The 15,457-nt window shown below is 34.0% G+C and overlaps 1 protein-coding gene across 6 annotated transcripts in view; it reads left to right on the forward strand.

Moving 5' to 3' along the window:
* The window catches only part of HYCC1 (hyccin PI4KA lipid kinase complex subunit 1), a 134,932-nt gene that overhangs the window by 81,361 nt on the left and 38,114 nt on the right, over positions 1 to 15,457 (forward strand). For all 6 annotated transcript variants that reach the window (XR_009260407.1, XM_058724843.1, XM_058724840.1 and 3 more), the window contains 2 exons: positions 2,980 to 3,067; positions 3,803 to 3,962. Coding sequence is in view for 5 of the 6 variants with exons in the window: in XM_058724843.1 (XP_058580826.1) it covers positions 2,980 to 3,067; positions 3,803 to 3,962 (248 nt within the window). In the remaining variant the exon portion in view is untranslated. The remainder of the gene's footprint in view (positions 1 to 2,979; positions 3,068 to 3,802; positions 3,963 to 15,457) is intronic.

The raw sequence follows: 15,457 nt of genomic DNA on the forward strand, positions 1-15,457 counted from the left end.
AGGACAGAATGAAAATTAGCAACACCCACATATACTCACAGTTTTTTCATTACTCTTTTTTTTTTTGCTGTAATTTCCAAATAGCTTTTTTTTTCCCAATGAAGATCTTTTTCCATTTCCAGAAATTTTAAATCTTGAAAAACACTTACCGCTTCTTTGATCATAAATAGTTTATTATTAATTTACTATTAATTTCTAATATTGATGCTCAGTCTTACTTAGTGCCTTAGATACTGGTATTTGTCTTTGAACCCTATCTTCTACTATATATATTTTACTATACTTTACATTATATTCATTCAATACTTTAATTTGTCTTAGTAGATTATAAGCTTCTTGACTGAAGGCAGAATTTGTGATCTTTGGGCTAAATATGGCCTGCTGCCTGTTTCCTTATTATTAAAACACATTTACATCTGTTTGTTTACATATTGCCTATGGCTGCTTTTGAGCGACAGTGACAGAGTTGAGTAGTTGCAATAGAGATTGTATGGCCCACAAGCCTAAAATATTTATTATATAGCCCTTTAAGAAAAAGTTTATCAACCCCTGCATTAGACAATTAATATTGTCCCACAGCTCGTGGATGCTCTGATCTATTTTATTTTCTCTCTTTATTGCTTTGTGTTTCAGATTTAGTAATTCCTATTGACCTATCTTCACATTCATTGATTTTTTTCTTGGTGATGTTGAGTCTATTAATGAGCCCACTGAAGGGGTTCTTCATTTCTGTTACTATTTTATTTCTAGTCTTTTCATTTGACTCTTTCTTATGGTTTCCATCTCTCTGCTTAAATCACCATCTGTTCACACATGTTTTCCGTGTAACTATTTATCATAGTTATTTTAATTTCCCTGATAACTACGGAATCTGAATCTTCTTTGAATTTGGCTCTATTGTTTTTTGTCTCTTGACAGTGGGTTGTTTTCTTCTTGCTTTTTGTGTGCCTTGTAATATTTGATTCATTATCATTTTGTTCATGGATAGAACAATAGTGACTGAGGTAAATATTGTTTATGTCTAGAAATGGGCATGCCTCTTCTAGGCTTCTAGTGGAGTTATTATAGGCAGGAATGAGCTGAGGTTGGATTTTGTTGTTGCTATGGTTACCTTCATGGCACCACCTACCTCAGATTCCTCTCATGGTCCCTGGCAGTTAGGGTGTGAGCTGGATTGCTGGAGGGTTTTTCTCAATGTTCTTGCTCCATCCTCAGCTTTTAGTTTTTCCTTTGTGTGTGTCTGTACCTCGCAGACGATCTTTCTTCATGTCTTGTTCCTCCTTCAGCAATAGAGTACTGTTGCTTGTTTCTAAATGTGTACTAGTCTAGGTGGGGGGTTTGGAGGAAGTGGTGTTCTCTGTTGCCTGGTCCAGCCTCAGTTATAAGCAGGCCCTGTGTCCCTCTATCTGGGATTCAGGAAAGGAGGGTAGCTCTTCAGTGGTCCTGTCCCTCCTCTAGGGGTAAGAGACCCTAGTGGTCTCAACATAGGACAATTTCCTGATCCTTTCCCACATGTAGTTTTTCTTTTTCTTTCTCTCACTGCCACAGTCAATCTTCACCTCTGCCCTTGGGGTGAAAGGGTTTGATACTCTTTCCCCAGAGGCTTTAAAACTTTGGTTTCACTTGAGAAAAAGGTTGGCTGGGTCTTCATGCCTTTCTTGCTCAGGTGGCTCCTCTTTTCCTCTAGGCCCGAACTACCAGAGCAACTTCCTCTGGTCCCTTGCCTTGCCCCCAGTTTTTCTTATGAGTGCCTAGAGGAGGTTTGTGGTAAAGAGCTTGTGAGTGGTTATGAGCTCCCCTTGTATCTGCTCCTAGAGATTCTATACTCTAGTGCTGGCCCATACTTGGCTTTTAGCAATTTGTTTAAAAAGTTTAGCTCAAGTCTTCTAACCTGCTTGCATTGTGGCCTATCTTCAGCGGTATCTGTCTGCCCTTAGGTTTTAGGCTACTTGGCTGCCCTGTGACTTTAGCTCCTTGCTGGATTCATGGAAAGCTAGGATTTTCTAGATTATCTGATTTTATCTTGTTTTTAGGGTGGATAACAATGCTGTTTCTACTTTTTAGGCCTCACTTGCACCCTTGATACAATTCATACTTCTTTATTTTTGTTGGCAGATGACCAAATCATTATTTCTGTGTCCATTGTTATCATATATCTAATTTTTAGAGTTTGGCCATATCTTTGAAAATGAATATGCATAACATACACTCTTCCCACCCCCCCCCCAGTATCTATCTGATATTTGCAGCATATATCATATATACTTCTAAATGACTATCAAAATGCAAAGAAGTAATTACTTAAGATACTGCAAGCCACAGTAGTTGTAGATTCTCACTAAAATCTGTGGGAGTTACAGAGTAATTTGACCATAAAGTGTTCTGAACATTATTCTATGATATATGATTTATTATGCTCTGACTTGTTTTGAAAGTGTAAAATGCTTTGAGATTGCCTCTTTTTTTTTTTTTTTTTTTTGATATCTGGCTATAAATAGACATGTTCTTTAGAGAAGAAATATAGATCTATAAAATTTTCTTTGCTATTAATAGCATTTTCGGATAAAATTGAAAGGAATTCAGAGATATAAAAATAAGTTTTCCAGGGGCGCCTGGGTGGCGCAGTCGGTTAAGCGTCCGACTTCAGCCAGGTCACGATCTCGCGGTCCGTGAGTTCGAGCCCCGCGTCAGGCTCTGGGCTGATGGCTCGGAGCCTGGAGCCTGTTTCCGATTCTGTGTCTCCCTCTCTCTCTGCCCCTCCCCCGTTCATGCTCTGTCTCTCTCTGTCCCAAAAATAAATAAAAAACGTTGAAAAAAAAATTAAAAAAAAAAAAAAAAAGTTTTCCAGGAGGGTGGCATGCTGAGCAGTGTGCTAATGTGATCTATTATTTTACTCAGCAAACATTTTCTCATTGTATTTTGTTCAAATATACAGAATCAATTAAAAATGATTAATACTTTCTTCATTTAATTTTATAGTTATAATGGAGAATGGGATCTAGCTCAAAAAGCATTGGATGATATTATATACAGAGCTCAGCTAGAATTATATCCAGAGCCATTGTTGGTAGGTGCCTCACTTGTTTATGTAAATTTTGTAATTTAAGATTTCTCATTTTAGAACTATAAATTGAGAAGTAGCCATTCATAGTGCATTGATGCCATTAAACTCAGTGATTCATGCTGTTATACTAGACAAATTTTATGCTTGAAAAGGTGTATATAATGGAATTTGAGAATTTCATTAAGCTAACTTCTGAGATATTTAATAGTCTTTTAAACTTACAAGAATGTTCTCCTTAACATGCTAGAGCTGCACTTATGAATTAGCATTAAGCATTTAGAAATATAATTTCAATATTTTGGAATTTTAAATTTCATCACTTACATATTATTTTTAACCACAGTTTCCGGGGTGCCTGGGTGGCTCAGTCAGTTAAGCATCCGACTTCGACTCAGGTCATGATCTCACGGTTTGTGGGTTTGAGCCCTGTGTTGGGCTCTGTGCTCATTGCTAAGAGCCTGGAGCCTGCTTCGGATTCTGTGTCTTCCTCTCTCTCTGTTCCTCCCTTGCTTGCACTCTGTCTCTTTCTCTTTCAAATATAAATAAACATTAAAAAACAAAAAACCGATAGCTTCCTTCTGAGCTCTTATTCCTTATCCTAGAAGATTTACATATCATTTTAGGAAATACATTGGAGAAAGTATGATTTTATAAAACCTGTTAAAATTTGGCATTTTATTTGATGTAAGGGTATAATACGTCTGTTAATACCAATCTGAAACTGTATTTTTTCCTTAGGTTGCTAATGCCATAAAGGCTTCATTGCCTCATGGTGCCATGAAGTCTAGTAAGGAGGGTACAAGGTGTATTCAAGTTGAAATCACACCAACTTCCTCTAGAATATCAAGAAATGCAGTAACCAGCATGTCAATAAGAGGTCATAGGTGGAAAAGACATGGTAAGAAATAAAAAAGTCTTCAAATTAGAGGATTGTTGATTCTATCACATTTTTGTCTGTATTTATAGGGCTATAACTTCTAACTTTAGTAAATAATATCATAGTGGCATGGATGAAAGCTGTTGGATCAACTCCTAAATCATTATCCACAAGTGATAAGCAGTAAGGAATACAGCTCCTTATGTTACATATATGAATGAAAATTTATTTAAACATTGTATTTGTTTTTAAATTTATTTCAATAGAGTAGGAGAGTAGGAAAATGCATGTTAAAATTATTCACACATGGGTTTCTGTTCAAAACTATTGGCAAATATTCCTAAATGTTTCTTATTTCTCAACTCTTTGGCAAGTAAACTTGCATATTGAAACAGAACAAGTAATAGGGACTTTGACATTTTCTTTTGTACTTCCTGGCAAAGAATGCCATCTTATTGATACAACGGTGGGCATTTCTATTTACTGGAAGTTAATTTTCTTACAAGATTTTTTGTTTTAATATTTCTCCTTGATTTCTTCATTTTATTACTTAAAAATTCTACTAGAAGTTTATTTTATTTACCATGGCCTTCTTAATGCTTTCTCACTTCTCCCCCTTTTCTCAAGATTTATTATTATTATTATTATTTTTTTTTTTTTTTTATTTTTTTTTTTTTCAACGTTTTTTATTTATTTTTGGGACAGAGAGAGACAGAGCATGAACAGGGAAGGGGCAGAGAGAGAGGGAGACACAGAATCGGAAACAGGCTCCAGGCTTCGAGCCATCAACCCAGAGCCTGACGCGGGGCTCGAACTCACGGACCGCGAGATCGTGACCTGGTTGAAGTCGGACGCTTAACCGACTGCGCCACCCAGGCGTCCCGAGATTTATTATTTTTAATTTAATTTCTTATTCTTTTGGTAACTCCCCTCCTACCTACAAGTTACTGTAGTGGCAAGAATCAGTGTAAGATTACTATCACCTCTCTCAGAAGGTAATCATAGGGCCAGAAGCAAAAAGCCACTTCTGTGCCCCAAGCAAACATATATATTACTGTTTTCTTTTTCCTGTAAACTGTGATGAAAATAGTAGCTCCTATATTTGGTTCCAGTTGTTTTTATGGTCTCTGCAGAGAAATGCAAAAGTGAGAAGAATATTATTCATGGTGAAATAGAAAGTTCGTAATAAGAACATTGTTCCTACTTAGGAAATCTAGGAGATAATGTGTCAAAAGGGAATGGTGATGGAAAATTCCAGCTTACCCAATGATCATTTTTGTTTTTTTAAAGTATTGTGATAGTTGTTGAAATTTCTTTAGAAAGGCATAAAAGAGGTGATAATGTTTGCCATTAACAAGGCAAATTTTGTTACAATTTAAACATACAGAGTCTAAACATACTTCAGTTTCTTCAGTGAAAATTATGCTACTGAATGGGACTAGATTACAGGTAAAAAGTTGTTTAATTAGTATGATGGCACCCTAGACTTCAGATTTCTGTTTTGGCATTAATAGGTGAAAATAGGCTTACAGGCAACGAACCAGATCATGTGGGTCACTGTGGCCATAATCACTCCCAAACTACTGTAGGAAATGCAAAGAATGAGTTTTAATTCCTTTTCCACATTCCCTTCTTGCTCGTTAGGTGACTGCATGGGGAATTAGAAAAGAGTATATAAGTTCTGCTATTAAAAATATGAAATATTGAAGTTCAATTGTATCTATGCATGTGTGTGTGAGAAAGAGGTATACGTATATTTCCATGCATGCATTTAACAGAACAAGATGTGCACCCTGCAGTAAAATAAAAGCAATTTTCTAGAAATATTTTATAGGAATAAATTACCAAAATAAGAGATAAGACTACCTGAATATGCTGTATCTATTTGATTCTTACTATCTTCCAGATTCCATTTGGCTACTGTTTGAGGAGTTGGTCCTGTGTCTTAATGCGATAGCCTTGTTAAAATAATCTCTTTTATCAGCTACCCCTTATGCTCATTCAACCCTCAAAACTCTAACACTTGGATAACTCCCACTTATGTTGACAAAAAACATCACAGATGAGGATTTAGAAGAGAATGAACTATTAAAAAAGCAAGTCAGGTTCACGGAGGCAATATAGAATATGGCTTATCTTGTTTACCACTCTTCTGTAGTTGTGAATTCTCTTTTTCCAGTGACTAAAATACTCCTACTTTAAGATACTTATTTATCTCTACAGGTAGGTTGCATTCTCCCTTTTAAGGGTAGTCTTGGCTTTCCTTCCCAGAGCGCTGTTTTTCATTGTTAATCCCATCCTGTTGAATTAAAAACTACTGTTTTCCATCTTTGTGATCCTGATTCCTACTTGAACACCTTATTGTTTTGGGCTTTCTAGCACATTGGCTTCTTGTGGGGAAGATAGGTAACTGTGCTTTGGTTGTTAAATATATAGGCAATTCTTAAGTTATAAATGGATTTTTTATATATTAATTATATAAATTTTAACAAAATTTACTTTTACATTAATTTTTGCAGAAACAATGTTAAAGGGTTTATAGACTTCAGGGTGAACCACAAAAGGCTTTCATCCCATAATGTTTCTGAAGCATAGTGCTATAGGATGTAGGTTTAGTTTATGACTCTGTGGGAGCACATTTAGAGCTTCTTTATTTTATGAAACTGTTTCCTGTTCCACATGTATCCTTACCACTCCCTTACCACACCAACCCTCGCAGGAGGAGGGATTTCATATCAGACCCCAAACTGTATCACACAGTAGGAACATGGAATATGCAACTTTAAAACAGTGATGATGAGGGCTGGGGATAGAGAAGGGACAAGACACATGAACTTAAGACATATTTCTTTTTTTTTCCTTGTCTCTTTCTTTGTTATTGTTAGTGCCAGGAAAGAAGAAAGCAGTTGGCCCTTTTTTCTTTCCGTGGGTCTCTTCCCTTTTTCTTTTCTGTTTTCTTATATATATGTCTTTTTCAAAAATTGAGATATAATTGACTAGTAATACTATGTTAATTTCTGGTGTACAACATAATGATTTAATATATGTGTATATTGCAAGATGACCACCACTCTAGACTCTAAGTCTAGTTACTATCCATTGCTACACATAATTACACATTTTTTTTCTTGTGATAAGAACTTTTAAGATCTAGCAACTTTCAAATATATGATACAGTATTATTAACTATAGTCACCATGCTATACCTTACATCCCCAGGACTTACTTATTTTATAACTGGAGGTTTATACCTGGTGACTGTTTTCACCCATTTTGCCCACCCCACCCCACCCCTGACCTCTGCCTCTGGCAACCATCAATCTGTTCTCTGTATCTATGAGTTTGGTGTGTTTGTTTGTGTTCCACATACAAATGAGGTCATATGGTGTTTGTCTTACTCTGGTTTATTTTACTTAGCATAATGCCCTCAAGGTCCATCCACATTGTTGCAAATGACAAAATTTCCTTCTTTTTTATGGTTGGATAATATTTTGTTGTATACATAGCACATTTTCTTCATCCATCCATTGATGGACATTTTTTCTCCTTTTTCCAACCTATCTGGGGAGAAGAGGGAGAGGAGTAAATGAGGTTCTCCTATGGAAGCAGCCAAGCAGAATTTCTTTTTTTGTTTGCTTATTTTCTTTCCATCTCTTGTTATTAAAGAATATAGATAATTAAGTCATATATTAGTATGTTTGCATATCTGGGTCACCAATGCATATGCATATGCAAACAAATGCATTAAATTAGAACAATTAATCACATATATTCTTTTCTCTTATAAAGATAAAGTTTTTTATCTTTACAGCAAATGCTAACTGATATTTTAGTGATTTTAAAGTTAATTTGGAACAGTTTTAATTTCTTACATTAAATTTTTTTTTTTTCTGAGCTCTTCTAGAATGTATTGCAGATCTGCCATTCTTTTCTTTAAGAATGATCCAAAGCTTATGTTTTAATGGAAAGTATTCTTTTGGAAGGTAAAAAATTAATAGTTTTAACATTTCCACACATTTCAGAATTTATATTCTTATTACTATTGAAAAACAATCCAAATTTCTAAGATTATATTTTGATCAGTTTTATTTGCTTGGCCCTTTATTTATATAATAATAACAATAGACTTTATTTTTTAGAGCAGTTTTAGGTTCACACCAAAATTGAATGGAAAGTGCAACGTCCATGTACCCTGTGCCTCCTGCCACGTCCCCCTCCCCCCCATGTATGTCCTCCTCCACTATCAACATCCTATGGCAGAGAGGTACATTTGTAAGGCCCTGTAATTTTACTTTTGACCAGACAGTGTATCCTCATATCAACTAAATAGGGTGACTTTTTTTTTTTTTTTTTTAATTTTTTTTTTTTTTCAACGTTTTTTATTTATTTTTGGGACAGAGAGAGACAGAGCATGAACGGGGGAGGGGCAGAGAGAGAGGGAGGCACAGAAGCGGAAACAGGCTCCAGGCTCTGAGCCATCAGCCCAGAGCCTGACGCGGGGCTCGAACTCACGGACCGCGAGATCGTGACCTGGCTGAAGTCGGATGCTTAACCGACTGCGCCACCCAGGCGCCCCATAAATAGGGTGACTTTTAAGGAAAGTTTGGTTTCTACAGACTTATTAACTTAGACATGTTTGACGATTAGCACATTTGCCTAATTTCTCCCCACTTCTCACTTGATTATTTTACTATTGTACTGATACGGCTTAACTTAATGTTGTGTTTTTAAACTTTTTAAAATTTGTGTATACATTTCTGAGAAAAGTTTAATGACTTTGTAATTCCATGCCAATACATATGTTTGGAAAGTAAAATTACAATGTAGAACTGCTGCTTTTGACTTTTAAGGGCCATCATTTCAGAATTAATAGTTTTATTTATATATTATTAATTCTTTTGAGTATATTGTGTTTTACTTAGTGTATATTTTTTAAACCTAGATTTTCAGATGACCTACAGATTGAAGGCTATTTAGAAGTTATAATTTGAAAGTAAAATGCAACTAGGAAAGGATAATAATGATCACTTAAAAAGGATTAAGGTAAGGGAAGAAAGAGTAGATTATAACCAAAGCAAGAATCAAAATGAAAACTCCAATTAAAAAGAAGATAAAACAGTGAAAAAGATTATTGAAAATTTTAAATTAATAATAAAAATGCAATTCTATTACATATATATTTCCTTTAAAAAATAAACATAAGTAGCTAAAAAGAAAACAGAAAATATCTCTTTACAATTGTGCTTCAATTCTATAGTAATTCTTAAATGTTACTTCTAAAAGCTTTCTTCATCATCTACCATTTCAGCTATTAATAGACCTTTTTCTTAAATCCCTGAATGATTTTCCACAACTTTAAGGTTCTATTATACAATCTGTACTTATTTATTTCCTTGTACTTTTTCCATTCCCTCTCCTCTTCCAGAACAAATTTAATTGCTGTTTTTTTGTCTGTCTCCCTGCACCCCCCACCCCCATCAACCATTATGACTCATTCTTCTTCCACTTAAAAAAAAAAAATACCTATACTTGGAAGAAGGTAACCAACTTTTCTCTATTCTTTTAAAACACTTGTTAAAATATCACTTCTTTGTTCTAGAAAAGTCCCCTAATTAAGTTATGGTTGCAAATAATGAGTGCTTATAATTTTTGCCAACTGGTTATCTAATAAAAAGGCTTATCTAGTGAAATCCCAATTCTTTATTACTGCCCACCATTGTTTCTACTTGTGCATTTATTTGTGAGATAATGAGGCAAGTAAGTGAAAAACATTTGGTATGATTCAAAGCATTACATAAAAGCCGATTGTTAACTCATTAAAGACTATTTAATTTGTTTCATTAGCTACACCATAATTGTATTCTTGATAAGTTTTTATTAGCTAGCTTGCTATTCGCATGGTCCTATATTTGAGCTTTTCCATAAAATGATGTTTTTTGAAACTTATAGTTTGGATTTTCTCAATTTGAGATAAACATTTAGTGTGAGTAAGTATCAGACACAAAAGTATACATGTGTTATATAATAGTAACAACCAACTTAATGATTTTTTTTTTTTTTGGTAATTTTTGCAGCCCTGAAGTATAGTATCCTAATCTGACATTTATATTACTGTTACAGTCTGGACTTTTTAGAAGGTTGTTTTAATACCTGTTGTCTCACTTAATCCCAAATTAACATGAAAATAGAATAGATTGAATTTGTATTTCTCATTTATTTGTTGTTACAACTGTTTGCCCAGGTAGGTATCAATAATAAGAACAGTATTTATAAATTAGGTCCTTTTATAACATTGTATTTCATGACTTTGATTTAGTCAACAATACAAAGTTTTAAGTAGTGAAAAAGAACTAAAAAAAAGAACTACATATATATTTAAGTCTTCAACTTAATAATACAAAATAAGTACACTGAGGATTTTAGGGTACTTAATAAATTATATGAAATGTTTAAGTGAAAAATAAAATAAAATACAGTTTACATAGATTAAGTCTAAAAAAGTGAAGTTTCATGTTATAGCAGTTTGATCACATTTTTAGCATTAAGTTTCTATTTAATGGATATTTAAATAAATTTAAATGATTATAGCAAAATTCAAAGAGATCTGTGATTATACTTTTTAAAAATGATGAAAAGTGTGATTTGTTTTAATTTGTTCTAGTGGTTTAGTACTAACATATTAGATGAGAAAAGAAAAAACAATAAAAAGATGCAGTTCATGTTGGAAAATAATTTATTGATATAGAAATTATTATTAATTTGATTATCACTAAATATCTAACTGTTGAACAAGTCTGAATAATTATAAGAAGTGTATTTCAGTTAAATATTTTAGAAAATAATTATTTGTAAATATTTCCAAACATTTAAGGTAGACTCTTCCTATATTATGACATTATGAATGTCATGTCTTTTTTTTTTTTTAATTTTTTTTTAAACGTTTATTTATTTTTGAGACAGAGAGAGACAGAGCATGAACAGGGGAGGGGCAGAGAGAGAGGGAGACACAGAATCTGAAACAGGCTCCAGGCTCTGAGCGGTCAGCACAGAGCCCGACGCGGGGCTCGAACTCACGGACCATGAGATCATGACCTGAGCCGAAGTCGGACGCTTAACCGACCGAGCCACCCAGGCACCCCATGAATGTCATAAGTCTTGAGATGTCACATTTATTTTGTGAATCTGATTTTATGAATTTATGAGAAAAACATTCAATTGAGGAGAAACAAAATTGCTAATAGTTATGAAAGCATTTTGAGAAACACAGAACTCATAATTTTAAACCAAACATAGCAAACTCTTAAGAATTGGTTATCGGAATTTCACATATGTAGATAGAAATGTATAATGCTTATGTATTTATTTTAAAAGTTGCCTTACTTGTTAAGGAAATTAGAAAAAATGATCTGGCAGTTTTATAAAAAGGTTGAAATGTTTTTAGAATCATTTTGAGATGCTCCATTATTTTCAGATTCTAAAATACTATTTGAGGAATAAATTTTTCTTTCCTGATATAGATGATAAAACATTTGGACCAAAAATAAGCATTTCTTTCTAACCAAAATTAGCTCTGCGTGAATTTTAACTGGCACTCTTGGTATGAATCTTTATGGTCATGGAGGACAAAATAAAATATTAGGAAATATTAGATGATCACAAGAAAAAGGACAGATTAGCCAGAGCTAAAATATCATGTTGTACAATTGACACATATAAATAAACATTAGGTTGAAAGAGAAAAGCCTCAGATATCCTGGCTTAGCCAACTTTAGAAGAAAACAAAAAAATCTTAGTCTATTTCTAGGGAAAATGAAATAAAAATGCTTTTCTACACAGGGTAGCAAAATATTTCAAAATTATTGGTCTTATGAGGCAAAAACACTTATTTGTAAATCATTGTGTTCTACATTTTTTGTTAAGGGGGCCTTCCATTAAGGAAGAGTTCTTGCTATGGTTGAGGATTTTATTATTTATTATTGTTACTTATCATTGAGCACTGCCCTTCCCTCCCCCCGCCCCCCCCCCCCCCCCCCCGCCCAACCATCACACTTTTAGGAGCATTTGTTACACATTGCACACAGAAGAAGAAAAAAGCTTTTATAGATAGTTTTGTAATACATGTTGCTTACCTGGTTTTGGTATGTCTGGTCATGAGGATTTTTTATCATCATGAAGGATTCACCTATTCTGGCAGCATCCATATGTTGCACATCTCAAAGAGATTTTTTTTAACCTGAGACTTAATAAGGACAACAAAAGAAGTTACTGAGAATGACTGTATCCGCCTCAGTAAGAAGAATTGTATCATTTCCTATATACGCAACAAAAGCTAAAGACTTGACTGATATTTACTTAAGGAAACAGGCAATAGCTCCTAAGCAGTATGTTTATAAATAAATCATTCTAGGGGCACCTGGGTGGCTCAGTCAGTTAAGCATCCAACTTCAGCTCAGGTCATGATCTCATGGCTCATGAGTTCAAGCCCGGCATTAGGTTCCGTGCTGACAGCTCAGAGCCTGGAGCCTGCTTCCAATTTTGTGTCTCCTTCTGTCTGTGCCCCTTCCGTGCTCATGCTCTGTTTCTGTCTGTCTCTCTCTCAAAAATAAATAAACATTAAATTTTTTTTTAATTAAAAAAATAAATCATTCTAGTCCATACTGTGTTTTTCTTGGTGCCCCAGACTGCTCTTTTTTATCTGGAACATCTACTTCTGGCTTCAGGACCCATATTTCTAAGTCTTAATGTTTGTTGATGTCTTTACTCAGATTGCAGCTCATTAACTGCAGGGTCCTTATTCCGTGTTTCTATGGAGGCTTTGATTTCTTCTAATCTGCCTTGCAAATTACTGGCCCAGGCTATAGATTGTCACAGTGCTGTTTTTTCTAACCCAGGGCACGCTTCATACTCAATATTTTGTGTTACATAAGTATGACTTCTGTTGATAAGAAATGCTAATAAAATACAGACAGTGTATCTGTGTACCTGTCAATGGCTGCCCATTGCAATCAGAACAAAATACAAGGTCTACACTTTGGCATAGGTGATATGGTATCTTGCCTATCACTTTGACCTGAAGTGAAGACCAGACTCATCTAACTTTCTAATTCTTCAACACACTAAGCCATTTCTGTCTTAGGAGGTTCATACTAGTAATTTGAGATATTTGAGCTGAGGTTTGAAAGATGAGAAGAAAGTGCCAGCTTGAACTGTCTTCTTCCACATCATTATGTAGACAGTGACTTTTCATCATTCAGATCACATCTCAAATATCCCCTTCTCAAAGAGGTCTCCCCAGACCATTCATCTTAAGTAGACTTTCTCCCCTACCATCCTCCTTTACTCTTTCCCATTATGCTTATTTTCTTCACTGCATTTTCCATCTAAAATTCTGTTGTTTCCTTAATTCCCATACTGTAGTGTAGGCTCTGGGAGGGCAGGGTCTTTGGTTGGCCATTGTATCCCCAGCATCTAAAACATTGTCTGGCATATAATAGGTGCTCAATACATAGTAGTTGAATGCATAAGTGAGTGAATGAATGATAAAGAAATTTATAATATAGACTGAGCAATTCATTCCTTCTTTTTTTGAAAAACACTGTAACAACATGATAGTAAACTGAGTAGAGGGATATTCACTTATAATCCCAATTCTTAAAGAATTATCACTTTATAGGTTTTTCCATATGTATATGTATTTTTCATAGTTGTGCTCTATTTAAAATTTTTGATGTTTTGCTTTTGTTCATTTAATGTTGTCAAGCATTTTCCTAAGTTCTCCTAGTAAGTCCAGTTGTTTTAATGGCTACATAATACCACATTGACTTGATATTCCATCATTTATTCAACCATTTCCTTAACATGTTAAATAATTTGTTTCTAACTTTTTGCTATTATAGATAACACTGCAATGAATAGCTTAATGACTATAGATAGCATTTTTCTTCTACTGAATAGGATAAATTATAAACATAAACTGACTGGATTAAAAGGTATGAAGCTGTTCAAATATATTATGACATTTAAAATATTTATATCTTATAAATTGCAAAGGAATGTATATCACTTTATTTTAGAGCTTACTCAAAAATACTTTTCATAATGTCAAAATGGCATGATGCAGATGTTTAAAGGATAGGTTAATTTTTAAAGCTTTGGCTTGTTTTATTATTTTCACACATATTTATAAAATACTGTAAGTGCCTTGGGTCATAACCAGATTCCTTTTGACTTACAAAGTAGTCTTAGTACAAAGCTGTGTAGAGTCTATGGATAAATGATATTCCTTTATTTAAGTTGTCACTTTTAGTAAATAGAGAAGCCATAAAAAAAAAAAAAGCTATAGCTAGGATAAGGAGCTTCATGAGTGATGTAATGGGATAGATATTTGGGATTATAAGATTACATATGAGGGAAATCACAACTTTTCGTGATCCGTTTTAATGATATTTGCAATTTGTTTTACCTTTTTTTTTTCCTCAAAGCTGGAAGAAATTTTATAGGGAGAAATGATTTGAGTGCCTTTGAGAACCAATTTGGAAATGTCTTTTAAAGTATTCTTTAACTCTCCTTATTTCTATATGTGGGGAGAAGTTTACCTGTTTGTAGAGGTTATACAAATAAACTATTCTTTGAGACATTTCTCTTTGGATCTTTTTTGAACTTTTCGAATTATTTGAAGTCAAATGTAAGTATTGTTTTTTATAGGCATAGAACAACCATGACACCTTTTGCATAGATTTAACATTAGATTCTGGGCTTTCAAACATTATGTTCTATTTTCTAATACCTTTATTCCCTTAAAACATCTCCTCTCTAATTTTCTTAAAGAAAGATTAACTTCTTCTCCTTTGCTATTTTATCTAGAGCATAATATAATTTATTATGAACTGTAAATTAAAAAAATGTATATTTTGGACATTATTAAGCATTTTACTAAACCTGCATTTAGAAGCGGCTACTTCACTTTTCCAAAAGAGACTTTGTTTTTCTCTGCCATCTAAAAATTCTTATTAGCATAAGCTGTATATAATTTTTTTTTTTTTATGTAGTCAGGTAACACTTTCCTAGTTTACCTTTGTCATGTCTTCTCCATGATTTTTCACCTTTATTGTTTTTAATAATAATATCACCATGTAACAGGACATTCATTTAATTTATCAAGCAAATGTTAATTGGGCACCAACTATATGCAAGCTACTTTCTCAGGTACAAGGTATGCAGGAGTGACCAGATGAAAGTCCCTGCCCTCGTGGGACATGATACATAAATAATTGTATTAGAGAGTGATTAAGTGCTGAGAATAAACAAAGTAGAGAAGAGAGTGTATGAAATATGGGGGACATTGAAACTTGATGGGATGATCAGGGAAGGTTTCACTGAGAAGGAGATTTTTGAGAAAAGACCTGAAAGAAGTAAGGAGATGAGCCATGGAAGTAGCTATGTGGGGAAGAGCATTCCAGGTCTAGGGAATAGCAAGACTGGTAAGAAAGCGTGTGCAGGGGGATTGGGTCACATGT

This window comes from Neofelis nebulosa, chromosome 4 (assembly GCF_028018385.1).
Source record: "Neofelis nebulosa isolate mNeoNeb1 chromosome 4, mNeoNeb1.pri, whole genome shotgun sequence".
In the NCBI taxonomy this organism is placed as follows: Eukaryota; Metazoa; Chordata; class Mammalia; order Carnivora; family Felidae; genus Neofelis; species Neofelis nebulosa.